Raw genomic sequence first — 20832 nt, 5'->3', positions numbered from 1 at the left:
CATCTTTGTATTTGGGCTCCAAGGAGCCCCATTGGTCCTTAGCAGACCAATGGGGTTCCTTCTGATTTGAAGGAACCCCATTGGTCTGCTAAGGACCAATGGGGCTCCTTGGAGCCCAAATACAAAGATGCTTTGGAGAGCTCTGAGCTAATATAGCTCAGAGCTCTGTCGGGTGAAGGGACGCTAAGTCCCCGCCGGCTCCGCTGCCCTCCCCGCCTCTCCCACATGTCACCTATATACATGCTGGCACCCATGGGTGCCAGCATGTATATGGGTGACAGGTGTGGGCGGAGTGGACGGCGGGAGCCGGCGGGGACTTAGAGTGTATGCAGGGCCGGTGGGTGAGCGGCGAGTGACGTCGGGTGCGGTGGTGTTACAAAGTAACAAAGTTGTTACATTGTAATAACTTTGTTACATTGTAACTGATTAGTATATTTCCGAGGATATTGCGTGTGAACTGGCTTTTAAAGGGACAGGTAAGTATTAATGGTTAATTAAGAATATTAAAGGACTTTTTTCGTGGTTATGTTTTTTGTTCAAATAAAATTCTTTTTCTATGTGTTTGTGTGTTTATTTACTTTTAACTCTTAAAGGAAATGGGTAAGGGGTACTACAAGTACCTCTATACTCATTTCTCCTGGGAGGGGGGTGGGCATCTGGGGGACCCCTTTTTAAAGGGGACTCCCAGATGCCACCATGAACCCCTCCCCAGGAAATCGCGGCCTCCACCTCCACCGCCCATCGGAGGTGGAGAAGAGCCCCTTGTCCTTGGATTGGACAAGGGCTCGGAGGGGGAGGGGAAAGCTTGGCTGCCCCTCCCCTTCCGAGACCCCCTAATCCATGGACCATGCGGGCTGGTATAGTCAGGGTGCGGAGCCCCACGCGGCCGGTGCTCCGCATTCTGGCTATCCCAGTCTGCATGGGGGACAAGGGGTTAAAGAGGTCTGGGAGGGGGGACCCCACGTCGTTTTTTTTTTATATTTCCCACACTCAGAACGAAGTAAGTAAAACTCTTCCCACTTGGGGGAATCTATGAAAATAAAACACTATTGTTACCTGTGCAAAAAAAACTGACATTTTCCGCATTTAAAAGACATTTTCGCCCTTGAAACTTAAAAATCGATTTTCTCAAAAACTATAAGGTCTTTTTGAAAAAAAAATTTTTCCTCTTATTCCCACTGATCCCCTTAATATACCCTGTGAATTTGGTGTTCCTAAATTTTAAGCAGGCTTTGCTATTAACCGTTAAAGTCGGCGGGTTTTTAAATGTATATATTTTTCCTTTGAAACTTTAACATCGATTTTCTCAAAAACTATAAGGTCTTTTTGAAAAAAAAATTTTTCCTCTTATTCCTTCTGATCTCCTTAATATATTCTCCAAATTTGAGGCTCTTAGCACTTAAGGGGGCTTTGCTATTAACCCTTAAAGTCGGCGGCTTTTTTATATTATACGGGAGCGTAATATTACGCGATTACGGCAGACTGTGTAATTTCAATGGGAGTTTACTGTCTTACGCGTAATTTGTTACGCGTAAAACGTAACCATGCGATCTACGCGTAAAATTACGCGTAATACCGTAACCTTACACGTAACGCTTACGGTGCATTTGTAGTGAATTACGATGCGTAATTACGCTAATGCGTAATTTCGGCCCAGCACTGAAGCACACACACGGACACATAGCAGCTGCAGCAGCACTGCAGCACACACTCTAAATGTCACACTATGACATCAATCAAGCTAATTAAAGTAAAATAATTTAACTATAGTGTAGTGATAGTGAAGGGGTAAATCACTGAACAGCTAATCACTCTGTGTACACAGCCCTTGATAGGCCAGCCCAGCAGCACAGTCTCTAACTGTCACACTATGATACATCAATCAAGCTAATTAACAATTAAACTATAGAGTAGTGATAGTAGTGAAGGGGTTAATCAATTAACAGCTTTAGGTTTATAACTGTGTACAGCCCTTTGTAAGGCAACAGCACTGGAGCATGTCACTCGGTGAGCATTCAGCAAGCCAGGACGATCTGTCTCATCATGGCAGCCCTCCTTATTATACAGGGGAGCTGGCCAGTGTTCCTTTCTGTGATTGGGTGCCAGGGCTTAGGCTGGGAGGCCTCTGATTGGCTCAATGAGGTCAGGTGGTGCCGGCCAGGGTTCCTGTCTGTGATTGGTTGCTAGGGCTTCTGCTGGGAGCCCTCTGATTGGCTCCAGGACGTCATCACCTTAGTTACAGTAATTTCGGATCCGGATACCCGCAATATCCACGGATATCCGCGGTATGCGCCCAACTATCCGCAGATAGCTATCCAGATTTGGGCCCAGCTATCCGGAATCCGGATCCGATTGGATAGGCCTAAAAAGTTCAGATATCCGGGTCTACCCGGATATCCGGAATCCTGATGAGCAGCACTGATGGGGCCATATGACAGCCGTCAAGCAGTGTGCAAATATCAGGAGTTTGTGATTCTTAAAAGTGTTTTTCTTTTAGTGAGAAGCTGTGATGAGGCAAAGGCAGGCTTCACGTTGTTGGAGTTACCGGCCATCATGAAGTTTTTGTTTCACCAGGGAAAGTCAGCAAAGCACATGCCCACTGAAATGTCACACACTGGGGAGAAATGTCCTTCCTACAGCTCTGTCAACCTGGATATCACGTTTCAAGACTGGGCATTTCAGCATTGAAGATGAGCCCCACAGTGATTATTGAGGACCGGCCAATATCCACAAAAAAACCCATCCCAAATACTGGACATCTTAGGGGAGTGTGTTGGGTTTGTTATCACCATTATCCTAGACTTGAGCAAGCTTTAAGCAAAGTGGTGCTGAAATGTCACCAGATGAAGGGAAGGCACGAGTTGAAGCGTCCAAAGCTGTTTTGGCCCACTTTGAAGCTGGACAGGACTTTTTGTCTAGGTTAGTGACAGGGGATGAAACCTCCACATCTATGCTCCTGAAAACAAGGAAAAGTCAAAGGAATGGCACCTCAGTGGGTCCCAATGGCCAAAAGACGTTTCACACCCAGAAGTCTGCTGAAAATGTCATGGAGTCCATTTCTGGGACAAAGATGATAGTCTGTTGGTGTTTTACCCAATTCAGGGCTCTAGTATCACTGGACAGTATTATGCTAACCTCCTGGACCAGTTGAAGGAAGCAATTAAGATGAAATGCTGTGGAAGGTTAACAAGGGGATCCTTTCCTTAATCAGGCGCCTATAGGCACATGCCTACAGTGCATTATGGTAAATCCGGCATTGGCAACAGTCTCAGTGGGCAATATGCCGAATAATTGTGTTATCTTATTATTCTGTCTCTCTTCTTTCTGGGTAAAGCCACCAGGAATTTATCGTATGCTGCCTCCTCTGCCTGCCGCTCGCTATAATCTCCGGACGGCTACAAATCTGTTTATCACAATTGGAGGAGACAGCTATCTGTGCTGCACCTTACAGCTTTTATGGCCCATAAAGACCATACGAGATGCTGATATCCAAGGTCAAGTTTGATTGAGATGCAGATGAAATACTTGGACTTCTCTGGCACTTTAGACCGATCGTTCTTCTTTGGCAAGCCTCACGGGGACACTCTATAGTGATCACTGATCAGCAATAAAGGGCTCTTCTGACTTTTAGAGACAGCTTAAAAAAAGGTCCTCCTCATCCAAAGTTTAAAATTCAGTCTTTGCGTCTAGCGTAAAATTGCTTAATGGTTATTTATTTATGCTGGGCTCTTAAAGGGATACTGTAGGGGGGTCGGGGGAAAATTAGTTGAAGTTACCCAGGGCTTCTAACGGTCCCCCGCAGACATCCTGCGCCCGCGCAGCCACTCACCGATGCTTTGGCCCCGCCTCCAGTTCACTTCTGGAATTTCAGACATTAAAGTCTGAAAACCACTGCGCCTGCGTTGCCATGTCCTCGATCCTGCTGATGTCACCAGGAGTGTATAGCATAAGTCCAGCATGGTCTGTGCCTGCGCAGTACGCTCCTGGTGACATCAGCGGGAGCGAGGACACGGCAACGCAGGCGCAGTGGTTTTCAGACTTTAAAGTCTGAAATTCCAGAAGTGAACTGGAGGCGGGGCCAAAGCATCGGTGAGTGGCTGCATGGGCGCAGGATGTCTACGGGGGACCGTTAGAAGCCCCGGGTAACTTCAACTCATTTTCCCCCAACCCCCCTACAGTATCCCTTTAAGGCGCATACACATGGCGGATTCCGGCAAACGATGGGTCGTCAGACCCGCCCGCGGGGCGGCCGTTCTGCCGACAATTTGCTAGTGCGTACAGTCTGTCGGTAGGCTGATAAGGCTGGTTTTGACAGATCCGCTCGGCGGGAAACTGTCGCGTTTGAATAAATCAGGCGTGTGTACGCGCATTTACCCACGCCAATGTACCCTATGTAATAATGGACACTACTTATGGTAGACCACCAGTGATGTTGCCCCCCTTCTAGTGCCGAATTCTATGGAATGCTTGGCCCCTTTTTATGCTGCCCCCCTCCCCCTGTGATACTCAGACCCATTTTTATGCTAACCCCCTGTACTGGGCCCCTGTATTGTTGGGAACCTTCTTGTGCTAGGCCCCCTGTGACATTGGCCCCTTCTTATGCATAGCTTCCTCTTTGGGAACCCTGTCCCTCTGTACCTCTTTCTTCCTCATTTGTCCCTCTTTCAGGACTGATGTACAGCTCTATGTAAATGTACAGTATGTAGCTTTCTCCTGAACCTGTTTTCATCCTTTATATTTCTTACTTTTAAATGTTATTATGAAATAAAGCTAATTATGATAGATAGGACCAGCGTAGTTGATAAAAATGATAAAATTTACATATTTTGCTTATGAATTCATTGTGATATATGTGGCTAGGGGTGTGGCAGGGGTGTGTCTATAGGTGTGGCAGGGGCGTGTCTTAAAGTCCTTCGTTCTTAAAGAAAACCTGAACTGAATATTAAAAGTCAAAATAAGCATACACAAGTCATACTTACCTTCCATGTAGTCTACTCCTCAGTGTCTTTCTCCTGTCCCGCGTCCTGTTTGTTCACTGTGATCAAGGGAATTTTCCGTTCTCTATTTTGAAAATGGCCATTACCCATAACAGCTTTCTGGTCAGCACACAGTTAAACTGTAACATCGCCCACTTGAGCCATAGGGAAACATGGACATTACCTGGTACATCAGTTTTCCTCTCAGCTATAACTGACAGCAACTGATATTTTACTGACAGCAACTGATATATTTCAGATCTGACAAAATATTGTCAGAACTGGAAGGGATTATTGTCAGAAGAAAATGGTGAGCTTCTGAGAGGAACTGATGGCAAAGTAACTATGTAATGTTCATTTGAAGTTACCTCATGTGTTTATTTTAAATATTTTTCCTCAGTACAGGTTCTCTTTAAATCAAAACATTGGGAGGTACAGTATGTTCTTATGTTGCCCCTCTGTTCTGCCCCTTCCTGTGCTAGGCCCCCTGTGATGTTGGGCCCATTCCTGAGCTGCCCCCCTCTTCCCCTGTGCTTCTGGGCCCTTTCCTGTGCAGCCCCTCTGTAATGCTTGGCCCCTTCTTGTACTGGCCCCCTATCATTCTTGTGCTGGGCCCATTCTTGTACAGCCCCCCATAATGAATGCCCCTTGTAATGCTGGGGCCCATCTTGTGCTGCCCCTCCTTATGATGCTGGGCTTCTTTTTGTGCTGAGCCCCTTTGATGCTGGGCCCCTTCTTGAGATGGGTCCCTCCCTGTAATGCGTGGCACCTTTTTGTGCTGCCCCCATGTGATGCTGAGTCCCATGTGAAGATGCCCCCAGTCTCACCCTGTGTTCTGGTACCACCAGAGGGCAGTGCTGCTCACCTTTCATGCCATAGAAGGAAAATCTCTCGCAGAACTCGTTGACGATGATGAACATAATACTCAGGGGGTAGTTGGTTCCACATATTCGCTGCAAAGACACAATAGTCAGATAATCAATATGCAATATGGAAACACAAGAGTACAAAACACAAAAACCTGCACAGCCCTTCCCTTTCTTCCCATGGGGTTGAGGCAGTACTTTCTGGGGTAACAGAAACGGAGGGGCAGTATTCTCTGCAGTAACAAGCACAGAGGGGCAGTATTCTCTGCAGTAACAGGCACAGAGAGGAAGTATTCTCTGCAGTAACAGGTACAGTGGGGCAGTATTCTCTGGACTAAGGCCACATACACACATCAGACCATAGTCTTTTGAAAATGAAAGATCACAGACCAATCTTACCACCCTTCATGTAGTATGAGAGCCATAACTTCACAGTCTATTCTATGGAGCTGAACTCCACATCAGAAAAAAATCCTTGCAAGATGCTGCACACACAGATGCTGTACAGACACAAAAGATCAGTATCTGTAAAAGATCTGTTCCTGCCAAAAATCCATTCCTGCAAATTGCAATGATAGTCTATGAGATCTGCAGATCATCATACACACATGATTTAACTGACATTCATCTGCAGATCAAGCAATCATCCCCAGATCTGAAAATCTATCCTGGTGGATCTGATCTGCAGATGAATGTCAGTTAAATCATGTGTGTATGATGATCTGCAGATCTCATAGACTATCATTGCAATTTGCAGGAATGGATTTTTGGCAGGAACAGATCTTTTGCAGATACTGATCTTTTGTGTCTGTACAGCATCTGTGTGTGCAGCATCTTGCAAAGATTTTTTTCTGATGTGGAGTTCAGCTCCATAGAATAGACTGTGTAGAGTATGGCTCTCATACTACATGAAGGGTGGTAAGATTGGTCTGTGATCTTTCATTTTCCAAAGACTATAGTCTGATGTGTGTATGAGCCTTAACAGGCACAGAGGGGCAGTATTCTCTGTAGTAACAGGCACCAAGGGGCAGTATTCTCTGCAGTAACAGGCACAGACGGGCAATATTCTCTGCAGTAATAGACACAGAGGGGCAGTATTCTCTGGAAAAATGGCACAGGGGGGCAGTATTCTCTAGAGTAACCGGCACAGAGGTGCAGTATTCTCTGGAGTAACAGACACAGAGGGGCAGTATTCTCTGCAGTAACAGGCACAGACGGGCAATATTCTCTGCAGTAATAGACACAGAGGGGCAGTATTCTCTGGAAAAATGGCACAGGGGGGCAGTATTCTCTGTAGTAGCCGGGACAGAGGGACAGTATTATCTGCAGTAACAGACACAAAGGCACAGCATTCTCTGCAGTAACAGGCACAGAGGGGCAGTATTCTCTGCAGTAACAGGCAAAGAGGGGCAGCATTCTCTGCATTACCAGGTACAGTGGGGCAATAGTCTCTGCAGTAACAGGTACAGAGGGACAGTATTCTTTAGAGTAACAGACAGATGGGCAGTATTCTCTGGAGTAACAGACACAGAGGGGAAGTATTCTCGGCATTAACAGGCACAGTGGGGCAATAGTCTCTGCAGTAACAGAAACAGAGGGACAGTATTCTCTGGAGTAACAGGGACAGAGGGGACAGTATTTTCTGCAGTAACAGACAGATGGGCAGTATTCTCTGCAGTAACGGGCACAGAGGGGCAGCATTCTCTGGAGTAACAGACACAGAGGGGCAGTATTCTCTGCAGTAACAGGCACAGAGGGGGAAGTATTCTCTGCAGTAACAGGCACAGTGGGCAGTATTCTCTGGAGTAAAAAGTACAGTATTCTCTTGAGTAACAGGGACGGAGGGGCAGTATTCTCTGGTGTAAAAGGTACAGTATTCTCTTGAGTAACAGGGACAGAGGGGCAGTATTCTCTTGAGTAACAGGGACAGAGGGGCAGTATTCTCTGCAGTAACAGGCACAGAGGGGGAAGTATTCTCTGCAGTAACAGGCACAGTGGGGCAGTATTTTTCAGAAGTAACAGTAATATTCTCAGCACTGGGCTAATCTGCAGTGTTACTCTCTGTAGCTCTCCATTATTTGCTCTCCATTATTTGCCCAAACTTATTTTGAAATATCAACAATGAGAAGAGCAGACAAACAGACATATTTGGGATGATCTCAGTTCTCCTCAGTTCTCAGTTCTACGCTGCAGACCCCTGATCGGGGGGTAACAGTCCCTCCTGCCCGCTGAATTATCAGGAACAGAGTCACAGGGAACTTACCGGCACTCTCTTGGTTGGCACCGCGTCTCTGGAGAAGAACTTTCTCACCCCGGACTTGTGACCTGCGGGAGAGAGGATATTGGGGTCATCTCTGAGGCCTGACATATTGAGACACCCCAAGACACGGGACTGTCAGCACTCTCATTCCAGCCTCGCCGAGAGTCTCTGCTACCCTCCCATTCCTGCAGGGTGCAGCTCTACTCCTAAGAGCTCTGCAATTATCCAAACTTCCCCAACACCCTATCAGTGCTGGAGCTGTGTGTGCTGCTCACACCGTGCAGGGAGGGAGGGGGAGCCTCCTGCCCTGACCCCCCCACCATATAATGTGCATCTTTCTATAGCAATACTCCCATCACACAGTATATTCCAGACTCTGCAGACAAGGGTGGCTTTGTAAAGTTACAATCAAATGATTTACACTTCTTACATTTCTCCTCTCTGCAATAGTGGCTGCAGCACTCAGCATTCCTGATCACCCTAATCCTCCTGCTCCTGTAATTGGCTCACGGCCTCTCTAAACGCTGTACCAACCTGCGACTTGCATGGACGAAAACGTTAGATAGTTTCTGGATCCGCTAGAGGCTTCTCCGATGCTCCATGACCTCTCCGTTTCTGTCCGGGACCTCGTTATCTTTGCGTCCACGCTCCCGTCCGCAACGAGAACGGCTGCACTGTGCATTGATGATAACCGAATATCAGAGCACAAATGATAAAGCGAGATAGTCCACAAGCTCGCTGCAGCTGCCGGCCAGTGTGCTGCTTAATCTATAGTCCACAATTAGCAAAAAGATATCCCCAAAAATTGGGGAGCTTCCTCTGTCACAAGCTTCATAACCACACCGCCAACAAACAGACTCGCTCGCCAAATCCTAAGACCATACCGAATGGCCCTGCCATGCCTATAAGAGACTCACAATAGCGTGATAGCTTTTTCTAAAATGTATTCCTCCATACAAAAAAAGTCAGTAAAAACTCACAGGTTACCATGTAGGTCTATCAAAGTAGAAAATGATCGCGTCTAGACCTGGATTTAAAGAGCAACTGTCGCAGAAATCTTAAAATTTAAAACACATACAAATAAGAAGTACGTTTCTTCCGGAGTAAATTATCCATAAATGACTTTCCTCCTGTGTTGCTGTCACTTACAGTAGGTAGTAGAAATCTGACATCACCGACAGATTTTGGGCTAGCCCATCTTCTCATAGAGGTTTCTCAGGGCTCTTTCACATCAGACAACGCGTGCAGGAGCCGTTCTTTTGCACGCGTTGATAGCCTGCGGCGTGTCGTCGGGTATCTGCGGTGCTACGCAATCAGCGGCGGTAGCTATTCATTGAACCCGACGGAAAACACCGGCTCCCGGGTGCGTCGGACGAAAAACAGCTCCCGGGTGCGTCGTACCGCACCGCACAAAAACGCAGCGTCGGGTGTGAAAGGTAAAATTAAAGTCTATGGACTATCATTTTACCTTGGTTAACGCAAATGTTAGCCGTTGCGTCAAAACACTGAAAATCTGCGCAGATGTGAAAGAGCTCTCAGTGAATGGCAGTTGCTCAGTCCAACTGCCAAAATAGTGTGCAGCAAGCAGGGAGGCTGGGCAGCATCTTTGAATTAAAGAAAACCTGTACTGAAAATTAAAAGTCAAAATAAACATGCACAAGTCATACTTACCTCCTGTGTACTCTACTTATCAATCTCTTTCTCCTCTCCTGCATCCTGTTTGTCCACTGTGATCAATGGAATTCTCTGTCCTCCATTTTGAAAATGGCCATTACTCCATAATAGCTTTCTGGTCAGCACACAGTAAGGCCTAGTGCACACCAAAAACCGCTAGCAGATCCGCAAAATGCTAGCAGATTTTGAAACGCTTTTTCTTATTTTTCTGCAGCGTTTTGCGGTTTTGTGTAGCGGTTTTGGTATAGTACATTTCATGTATTGTTACAGTAAAGCTGTTACTGAACAGCTACTGTAACAAAAACCGCCTGGCAAACCGCTCTGAAGTGCCGTTTTTCAGAGTGGTTTGCGTTTTTCCTATACTTAACATTGAGGCAGAAACGCATCCGCAATTCAAAATCTGCAGCAACCCGGGAGTATGCGTTTCTGCAAAACGCCTCCCGCTCTGGTGTGCACCAGCCCATTGAGATACATTACCCAAGCGGATCCGCACCCGCAAGCAGATCGCAAACCGCAGCCAAACCGCTCTCGTGTGCACTAGGCCTACATGTTTTGCAGAAAACCACAAACATGCACAGGTGAGGTCATTAGTGTCTAAGCAGAGCTGATTAACTACCTCTGTGGATTTCCACAAAACATGCACTGTTGGTGGGCCTTGAGGACAGGGTTGGGGAACACTGTTAAAGGACAACTGAAGTGAGAGTGATATTCCATATTTATTTCCTGTTAACCTGCCTGGCGTTCTATTAAGATCGCCAGGGAGGCTGCGGGAGGGTTTTTTTTTAATAAAAAAAAAACTATTTCATGCAGCCAACTGAAAGTTGGCTGCATGAAAGCCCACTAGAGGGTGCTCCGGAGGCGTTCTTCCGATTGCCTCCGGCGCCCAGAATAAACAAGGAAGGCCGCAATGAGCAGCCTTCCTTGTTTTGCTTACATCGTCGCCATAGCGACGAGCAGAGTGACGTCATGGACGTCAGCCGACGTCCTGACGTCAGACGCCTCCGATCCAGCCCTTAGCGCTGGCCGGAACTTTTTGTTCCGGCTACGCTGGGCTCAGGCGGCTGGGGGGACCCTCTTTCGCCGCTGCTCACGGCGGATCGCCGCAGAGCGGCGGCGATCAGGCAGCACACGCGGCTGGCAAAGTGCCGGCTGCGTGTGCTGCTTTTTATTTGAGCCAAATCGGCCCAGCAGGGCCTGAGCGGCAGGCTCCGGCGGTGATGGACGAGCTGAACTCGTCCATACCGCCCAGCAGGATATTATATTATTAAACAATACCAGTTGCCTTGCAGCCCTGCTGATCTATTTGGCAGCAGTAGTGTCTGAATTACACCAGAAAGAAGCATGCAGCTAATCTTGTCAATAGGGATGGTCAATGAAATTCAGGCTAGGAACACACTTAGCAGAAATGCTAGCGTTGCAGAAAACATAGCGTTTGTGCCGCTAATGGAAGTCTATGGACCGCAGGAAAAAACGCATACAAAAAACGTATATGCGTTTTTGATGTGTTTTCAAACATACATTTTTTAAAATGCTGGTTTTGTTGCATAATTTTCAAAAACGCATCAAAAACACACATAATGAACGTCATTGGTAATGCAATGTAATGCACTATTATATGCATTTTTAAAAAAAAATTGTTTTCTGATGTATTTCCACTTCCTGCTGTCTTCCTAGTGATTTGCCTAAAACGCAATTAAAAAATGCATGGAAAACGCATACAAAATGCATATGCGTTTTGTATATGCAAAACGCAAATGCATAAAAATGCACGCAGAATGATAGAAAAACGCATTTGTGGGGAAAAAACGCAAATGCACAAAAAACGCACTCAGAATGCACACAAAAAACCCTGCACATGACAGAAAACTCGCCCCTTTCACGCACAGCCCTGTGTGCACCCAGCCTCAAGTCATTTTGAGTTGATTTTGTATACAAATGTATGCAGCTTGAACATGAACCAATCAAATCCTGCTGAGGTCAAATTTGATTGGTCAATTTTCCAGCTGCATAGATTTGCATACAAAAGGTGCATAATCCCGCATCAACTCTAACAATAATGTCAGAAACATCTGACCTGCTGCATGCTTGTTCAGGGTCTACGGCTGAAAGTATTAGGGCACTTCCTTGTTCAGCAAGTACGCAGCCAAATCCCGGAAGCTGTGCCATCATGTACGGCTATGGGATTTGCTGCCGCCGCACGGAAAGATGCTGCAATATCGGCCGAATTGCTAAGGCAAGCGAGACTGCAGCATTATCCCCTATGGCAGAGTTTCCCTGCGCGATTTGCCTGCGGGGAAACTCTGCAGACTCGGTCCGATCTCTCGATCTCTGCAGTAGGGGAAACTACTATGTTAGGCTCAGCTCACATTATAAATCGCCAGCATTATTTCAAGCGTTGAGCGATTTTTTGCGATTTTTTAATCGCCTTTCCCTGCGCTTTCTGTGCGCTTTTTTAAGAGCTTTTGCAGAGGATTTTTCTTTCACTTCCTGAGTGAATTCTTTCACCCGGAAATTAATAAATAAAATGTATTTATTCATAGAAAAGCTCGGGAAATCGCCATACAAAGCGCTCAGAAAATGGTACAGGCAGCACTTTGGTGAGCGGATCGGAATCGAACCTCTCAGATTTTAACACTCTCATAGGGAATCATTGCTCAAGCACTTTTAGGGTGATTTCTAAAATAGCCAGCGCTTAAAAAAAAAAAAAACGCTCATAGTGTGAACAAGCCCTTAGAGGCAGAGGCTCAGCAGGACAGCCAGGCAACTGGTATTGCTTAACCCTCCTGGCGGTATAAAAAAATACGCCAGGAGGCAGCGCGGCAGTTTTTTTTTTATTTTTTTCTATATCATGTAGCGAGCCCAGGGCTCGCTACATGATAGCCGCTGCTCAGCGGCATCCCCCCGCCCTCTTCGATCGCCTTCGGCGATCTCCGATCAGGAAATCCCGTTCAAAGAACGGGATTTCCTGGAGGGCTTCCCCCGTCGCCATGGCGACGGGCGGGATGACGTCACCGACGTCACTGACGTCGGGACGTCATTGGGAGTCCCGGGCCACCCCTCGGCGCTGCCTGGCACTGATTGGCCACCGGATTGGCACCGGATAGCGGCGATCGGGCGCGCGGAGGCGGCGATCGGGGTGCTGGCGCAGCTAGCAAAGTGCTAGCTGCGTCCAGCAAAAAAAAAATTAAACAAATCGGCCCAGCAGGGCCTGAGCGGCACCCTCCGCCGGCTTACCCCGAACTATGTTCGGGGTTACCGCCAAGAAGGTTAAAAGGAAGTAAATATGGCAGCCTCCATTATATACCTCTCACTTCAGTTGTCCTTTAACTATGGTAAGGGAGTCTTTTTACTGGTGACAGTGAAGCATGTGACAGAAAAGTCAGTGGTATGAAAAGAGGAAGCTATTTGTGGGATTTTTTTCTGCCAACCTGCAGTGATAGCTGCACCTGCACAGAGGAAAACCGTGCACAAGCATTGTGTCTTGCGTGTGCGCAGAACGGCCGTGCTGCTCGTACACAGACAGGAGAGCGGCCACAGAAACCTATTCCACAAGCCCTTGTCAGATACGTTCAGTAGGTCCCAGCGATTGAACAGCGAGCACAAGGGGGATAGCCTCAGGATTATCTGGGGGGTCCCTCTACTGAGGTATCTCTTTTTTTGTTAAAGTCACAGGTCAGTCTACAAGGACTGTTGCATTAAACACGGCATGGCAGTCATGTGATCTGTGCTTGGAATGGCTGGGAGGAGCTTGCAGAGCGCTGCACACATACGTGACAGGGAGGCCATGTTTCTCAAGCGATCTCCCAGATTTTTCTACTGATTGTCCCCTTTTGTAGATTTTGACACGAATACAGATGTAAATGGTCAGTGTTTGTCTGGCTGGGAACACACAAGGCAGAAATGCTAAAGTTGTGAAAAACGCAGGGAAAATGCACATAATGCAAATCAATGGGCCGCATGGAATAATGCATATATTTGCATTCTGCAATGTGCGTTTTTGAAAACGCTGGTTTTGTTGCGTATTTTTCAAAGACGCATCAAAAAACAGAAGTATTGCGTTTTAGTGCATTTTGTATGCATTTTGCATGCGGATATATATATATATATATATATATATTTATATATATATATATATATATATATATATATATATATATATATATATATATATATATATATATATATACATATACATATATTTTTTTTAAACAACAAGTTTGATGATGTATTTCCACTTCCTGTTGACTTCCTAGTGATTTGCATAAAACGTATTTTAAAAGACGCATGCACAACAAATGCAAAACGAAAATGCACTAAAACGCACAAACGCATAGGCAGCAAAACGCGACCTTTCCCGCACTGCCTAGTGTGCACCCAGCGGCAGTCAGAACAGGGGGATGTGAGAAGTGGTACTGTGCATTCATTCAGGCTGGAGTCAGAGGAAGGCCTGGAACCCACTAGCAGCGCTTTTCTGAGCGCATTGTGATTTGAGAAGCTCTTGTTAAAGAGAACCCGAGGTGGTTTCTAATAATCCTAATAGCACACAGAGGCTGGGTCTGCATATAATGTCCAGCCTCTGTTGCTATACTGCTCCCCCCTAGGCAGGGACGGATCAAGTCCAAGTTGCACCTGGGGCAAGGTCAGGTTTTGGCGCCTAAACTGCCATTCATTTTGCCGCCTTTTTAAGAATTCAACAAACTGCGCCTGGGGCAAGATACCCGCTTGCCCCCCCCTAGATCCGTCCCTGCCCCTAGGCCCTCCCTGCGTTCTGCTGTAACCCCATAAATCACACCGCCGCACTAGCGACACACAGCGTGTCGCAGCCGGCTCTTTACCTTTCCCAGTGTCCCTCTCGCTGCTCCCACGCCTCCTCCATAGCGCCGCTCCCGGCCCGCGTCCCTTCCCTCCAATCAGTAGGTTGTGATCCCACTAGAGCGATGTGATTTTATAAAAATCCCCCATAGCATTGCATTAGCAGGAGCTTTTTTCAAATCACTAGCGCTTAGAAAAGGCTGCTAGTAGGATTGAGCACGAAGTGGTATATGAACTCAGTGCTGCCCTCCCTGTCCCGGCCTGTGTGCTGCTGGGCAGAGGATTTCCCTCCGTGTCCTGGTCTGTACGCTGCTGTGCAGAGGATTTCCCTCCCTGTCCTGATCTGTATGCTGCTGTGCAGAGGATTTCCCTCCCTGTCCTGGTCTGTATGCTGCTGTGCAGAGGATTTCCCTCCCTGTCCTGGTCTGTATGCTGCTGTGCTGAGGATTTCTCTCCCTGTCCTGGTCTGTATGCTGCTGTGCAGAGGATTTCCCTCCCTGTCCTGGTCTGTAGGCTGCTGTGTGTACAGAGGAATTCCCTCCCTGTCCTGGTCTGTAGGCTGCCGTGCAGAGGATTTCCCTCCCTGTCCTGGTCTGTATGCTGCTGTGCAGAGGATTTCCCTCCCTTTCCTGGTCGGTATGCTGCTGTGCAGAGGATTTCCCTCCCTGTCCTGGTCTGTATGCTGCTGTGCAGAGGATTTCCCTCCCTGTCCTGGTCTGTAGGCTGCTGGGCAGAGGATTTCCCTCCCTGTCCTGGTCTGTATACTGCTGTGCAGAGGATTTCCCTCCCTGTCCTGGTCTGTATGCTGCTGTGCAGAGGATTTCCCTCCCTGTCCTGGTCTGTATGCTGCTGTGCAGAGGATTTCCCTCCCTTTCCTGGTCGGTATGCTGCTGTGCAGAGGATTTCCCTCCCTGTCCTGGTCTGTATGCTGCTGTGCAGAGGATTTCCCTCCCTGTCCTGGTCTGTATGCTGCCATGCAGAGGATTTCCCTCCCTGTCCTGGTCTGTATGCTGCCGTGCAGAGGATTTCCCTCCCTGTCCTGGTCTGTATGCTGCTGTGCAGTGGATTTCCCTCCCTGTCCTGGTCTGTACGCTGCTGTGCAGAGGATTTCCCTCCCTGTTCTGGTCTGTATGCTGCTGTGCGGAGGATTGAACAGTCGGATTATTTTCCCGGCAGTGTGTAACACAAATACTTAATGGGGGCATTGCTAAATTCACTTCCAATCTTTCTTTTAATAGTTCCAGGAATGTATGCTACAATAGGTGCAGGCAGCTCATTATGTGACGATTATTAACATATTGTGACATTGTGAAACCGATTCATTGCACAACTTGTAAAGTGACTGTCATCGGTACAGGTGTGGCGTTTGTACCTGTGTCCCTGCGAGTGATGTCACCAAGTGACACTTATGTAATGAGATGTACATATAAATAAAACTACTCAGACCCAAATACAACTGAATAATTACCATAATTCACCGAGGTCAGGGTCTGCTGGTACACCTTCCATTTTCATTGGACATTGTACAATTTTATGCAGATATTGAATACGATGAGCAGATTGTGTAGGCAAGGTCTCGTGCTTCATGGAAGTGGTTAAATTGGTCAGTGACTGATTAATCAAAATTGAAGGTGTGTACCAGAATTTAGGGTTACTGTATGTTTGCACTCCATTCCTCCTCAGTCAGGACAGCAGTGCCGCCTTCTCCCTTCTGCTGTGCAAGTCAAATGAAACACTGCTGCTCTCCTCCCTCCCCCCTCCTCCCTCACTGTCAGACTCCTCACACAGCACAACAAGCTACTTTTCCCCAATGCTGCTCTTCTGCCTCCCCCCTCCCCACTTACTGTCAGACTCCTCACACAGCACAACAAGCTGCATTTCCCCAATGATGCTCTCCTGCCTCCCCCCTCCTCACTCACTGTCATTCAGACTCCTCACGCAGCACAACAAGCTGCTTTTCCCTAATGCTGCTCTCCTGCCTCCTCCCTCCTCACTCACTGTCAGACTCCTCACACAGCACAACAAGCTGCTTTTCCCCAATGCTGCTCTCCTGCCTCTCCTTCCTCACTCACTGTCAGACTCCTCACACAGCACAACAAGCTGCTTTTCAACAATGCTGCTCTCCTGCCTCCCCCCTCCTCACTCACTGTCAGACTCCTCACACAGCACAACAAGCTGCTTTTCCCCAATGCTGCTCTCCTGCCTCCCCCCTCCTCACTCACTGTCAGACTCCTCACACAGCACAACAAGCTGCTTTTCCCCAATGCTGCTCTCCTGCCTCCCCCCTCCTCACTCACTGTCAGACTCCTCACACAGCACAACAAGCTGCTTTTCCACAATGCTGCTCTCCTGCCTCCCCCCTCCTCACTCACTGTCAGACTCCTCACACAGCACAACAAGCTGCTTTTCAACAATGCTGCTCTTTTGCCTCCCCCCTCCTCACTCACTGTCAGACTCCTCACACAGCACAACAAGCTGCTTTTCCCCAATGCTGCTCTCCTGCCTCCCCCCTCCTCACTCACTGTCAGACTCCTCACACAGCACAACAAGCTGCTTTTCCCCCATCCCTTCTGCTGTGCAAGTCAAATGAAACACTGCTGCTCTCCTGCCTCCCCCCTCCTCACTCATTGTCAGACTCCTCACACAGCACAACAAGCTGCTTTTCCCCAATGATGACCTCTTCACCTCACTCTCCTCTCGCTTCTCCTCCTACTATGACTGCATACATACATGTAAACACAGTACAAACATGCTGCCCCTGTAATCTCTGCGCCTGACGCAAGTGTTTCACCTTGCTTCAGTAGAGAACCAGCCCTGTCTGTAATCATGGCTCCCTGTGAAAATCACACATATCAGTATCTGTATCAGGGCAACTGGGGCCAAATTTGCCTAACAAGAAAAACTGCATCAGACCAACACCCTAATTTTAGATATTTAAATGAACACAATCGACTTTGAATACTGGTATCGCTAAATGTAAGGCTCAATTTTTCTCATAAATAGAGGGGGTCACATGATTATGAGCAGCCAATCGGTACCACCCAGATAGTCACCTATTCATCGTTTACCTAGTCTAGCACGTTTTGCGTCTAAAGCCTTATACACACGGTCCAATTTTCCATCAGATCGACTAGGAATCTGATAAGAAATTGCATTGTGTGTAGACATCCAAATTGTTTCTGATCGATTTTGCAATAGATTATCTGTTGATAAGTACCCCAATCGATCGTAATCTGATTGGACCGGTCGGAAATGATCTCATAGATTTGTTGATCTGATGGAAAATTGTACCGTGTACACCCAGCTTAAGACTCTGGTCGGATATGAATCAGGCCCAGTGCACACCAAAAGCGCTAGCAGATCCTCGAAACGCTAGCGGTTTTTGGAGCAGATTTCAGAGAGATTCTAGGCATGTTTAGAGACGTTTTCTAAACATGCCTAGCGTTTTTGGGCGCATTTTTTGGAGCGTTCTTGTGTAGCAGATTTCATATATTGTTACAGTAAAGCTGTTACTGAACAGCTTCTGTAACAAAAACGCCTGGAAAACCGCTCTGATCTAGCATTTTCCAGAGCGGTTTGCGGTTTTCCTATACTTTGAGGACGAAAGTTTCACGAAACGCTTCTGCAAACGTGCAGCAGGAGGCACGTTTGCGGTTTGCTATAAACCTCAAACCGCTGGTGTGTACCATCCCATTGAAATACATTAGCCAAACGTTTTCATAGGCGGATGCGGCTGGCGGATTGCTGCTAAAACCGCTCGGTGTGCACTGGGCCTCACTCACACTGCTGGCTTTATACTGCTTGATGTGATTCAACGTTATGCAGTCATCAAACAGAAAACGCCAACTGCGCTCGGTCATCTGAAGAATGGCTATGTCTAATCAATATATAAAATGGATATTTCACTTATTTACTGGCTGGGCGGGGCTCAGCTTCTAATAAATGTTTATTGAATTGAATAGTTTAATAGATACAGTAAAATCTAATTTATTAAATTTGAAAGTTGTACAGATCAGTCAGGCTTTTCCTGCAGGAGAATTTATGCAGTAAATATTAATTTATATAGTACTGACATAATCTCTGCAGCACTTAGAGAACATCAAACAATTCATGTCACTGACTGTCCCTCCGCCTAGCTCAGAAACTGCCGTGTCTACAGAATACCTGTGATGGAAAGAAGTGTAGCTTTACAGACAGCAGTGGCTGGACAGTGTAGTGGTTAAGGGCTCTGCCTCTGACATGGGAGACCAGGGTTCGAATCTCGGCTCTGCCTGTTTAGTAAGCCAGCACCTATTCAGTAGGAGACCTTAGGCAAGTCTTCCTAATGCTGCTACTGCCTATAGAGCACCCCCTAGTGGCTGCAGCTCTGGCCCTTTGAGTCCGCCAGGAGAAAAGCGCAATATAAATGTTGTCTTGTCTTTACAGACATACATGTGGAGGCTGCCATTTCTGACCTGTGTAGATGACAGTTACCTAGTAGTAATGTATATCTACCTGCTATCCCGTTTATACTGTACATACTGACATGCCTGCATCTTTAATGTGCACCTGAACTCTTGCACAGGACAGGAGGAAAACACAGAGAAATGCACACTGTGTGTATTTATAGAGTTTATTCTGTCTAATTCCCTCTCATCTGTGTCTAATCACAAGTTGTAATCTGATCCCTTAGTTGTGTCAACTGACTGCCATGGCAGAGAGCTCGTTTGTAAATACAGGATGGGAACAATATGTCTGCCTACATGAAAGCAGGAAGTAGACAAACTGCAGATTTATTGTAAGATTTGTATCAGCTGTAACAAAAAAATGTTTTTCTGTAAAGGTTATTATGCTGTTGCTTATCTTTTAGAGCAGATAGTAAGTTCTGAGTTCAGGTCCACTAAGGTAGTGCACAGTAAACACATGTATACTACTTTGTTGATCAGGATCACATTTTATAGAAATGTTAAGCACACTTAAAGCGGTATTGTCACCATAAAAATCAAATTTCAACAGCAACTGGTCTGAGTGTATTAAGTGATAAAGATGCTAATCCTGCATTCGAAACTTGCAAAACTTTTTCTGCTGTTATGGTTTGGAGTTATCACATACCTTAGGAGCATTGGCCCTAGTGCCAAACAGTGCCAAAGAGTTGCATGCTGGGAGTTCTTTTTATCTATAATATATTCCTCCTCTCCCATTTATTTCCCTGCCTAGCTGCTTATCAAAAACACCCTCTGATTACTTGTGTTTACAAGCAAGGCTGAGGTGACTCAGCGATTGGAGGATAAGACAGTGCAGTTGTTAGTATACACCTCAGTGGGAGTGTCTGAAGACTCTGGGAGGAGGGCAGCTAATGAATACACAATGAGCAAGAGAAGGGAGGGGGGAAATCAAGAGTCAGGGAGGATATGATGTCAGCATTAGCTTGGCAAGATGGCCACTGCCTAGAATAGGATTTTCTGCTTTTCCTCTATAAAATTCACAGGAATAATTACGTGGATAGCACAATACATCTGTTATGTAAGTAGAAGTAGTATTTATCTACTTATATATGTGTTTTTTATTTCTAGGTTAGCATGGGTGTCACTTATTCTTTAAATAAACTAATGCTACCCTTAATTGGGGAGGTCAGTAATGGCCGCCTCTATGTTCTCTCACAGCAGGCTAGCTTTGCACTGGCCGCAGGAGGGACAGATGTGTGGGGACACGCTTTGATCTGTGTGTCACGGAACACATGGTTTGGAAGAACAGTGGATTTATTTTGTTGTTTTTGACATTAGGGGTCTCCCGCAGTGAGGGTCTTGCTGGAATTCTGAGGCCAGTCCGGGATACGTCTGATGGAAGGATGAGAACTGCAGTCAGACGCATCACACAGGTGCAAATCCCTGCCAGGTCTGCTGCATGTCTTTCTCCATACAGCAGCGGGAAGGGGGGGGGTCTGCATCCTGTCCAGGCCCCGGATGTGCTACTCTCATCTCACTCTCTGGGCATACTCTACCTAAAGCCACAACATCTTATACCCAACACCACATTTATACTCCTCCCACCACTAAAGGTGGGTACACACATCATATAAATAGGGTTGCCAGGTCGGCTGATGGAGAAAACCGGACAGGGGGTGGAGTTAGGGGTGGAGTTAGGGGCGGAGTCAGAAGCACACTTTTATGTAGAGTGGGGCTAAGCAATGGGCTTTTTAAAAAAATTTTTTATAGTATTTATATCGCACTGACATCTTCTGCAGCACATTACAGAGTACATAGCC

General features: G+C 46.8%; 1 protein-coding gene and 1 long non-coding RNA gene across 2 annotated transcripts in view; one reads left to right on the top strand and one right to left on the bottom strand.

Annotated features, from left to right (window-relative positions):
- SLC15A2 (solute carrier family 15 member 2) overlaps positions 1 to 8308 on the bottom strand; it is a 98398-nt gene extending 90090 nt beyond the window's left edge. Inside the window, exons 1-2 of the mRNA XM_068246214.1 lie at positions 8106 to 8308; positions 5842 to 5929 (exon numbers count right to left, since the gene is read on the bottom strand). Of these exons, the coding sequence (XP_068102315.1) occupies positions 5842 to 5929; positions 8106 to 8210 (193 nt within the window). The 5' untranslated portion in view covers positions 8211 to 8308. The remainder of the gene's footprint in view (positions 1 to 5841; positions 5930 to 8105) is intronic.
- The window catches only part of LOC137525226 (uncharacterized), a 100158-nt gene that overhangs the window by 66762 nt on the left and 12564 nt on the right, over positions 1 to 20832 (top strand). The window lies entirely within an intron of this gene.

The sequence above is a fragment of the Hyperolius riggenbachi genome, chromosome 7, assembly GCF_040937935.1.
Source record: "Hyperolius riggenbachi isolate aHypRig1 chromosome 7, aHypRig1.pri, whole genome shotgun sequence".
Classification (NCBI taxonomy): domain Eukaryota; kingdom Metazoa; phylum Chordata; class Amphibia; order Anura; family Hyperoliidae; genus Hyperolius; species Hyperolius riggenbachi.
The sequence above is the reverse complement of the archived record's forward strand: the minus strand, read 5'-3'. Positions and strand labels throughout refer to the sequence as shown.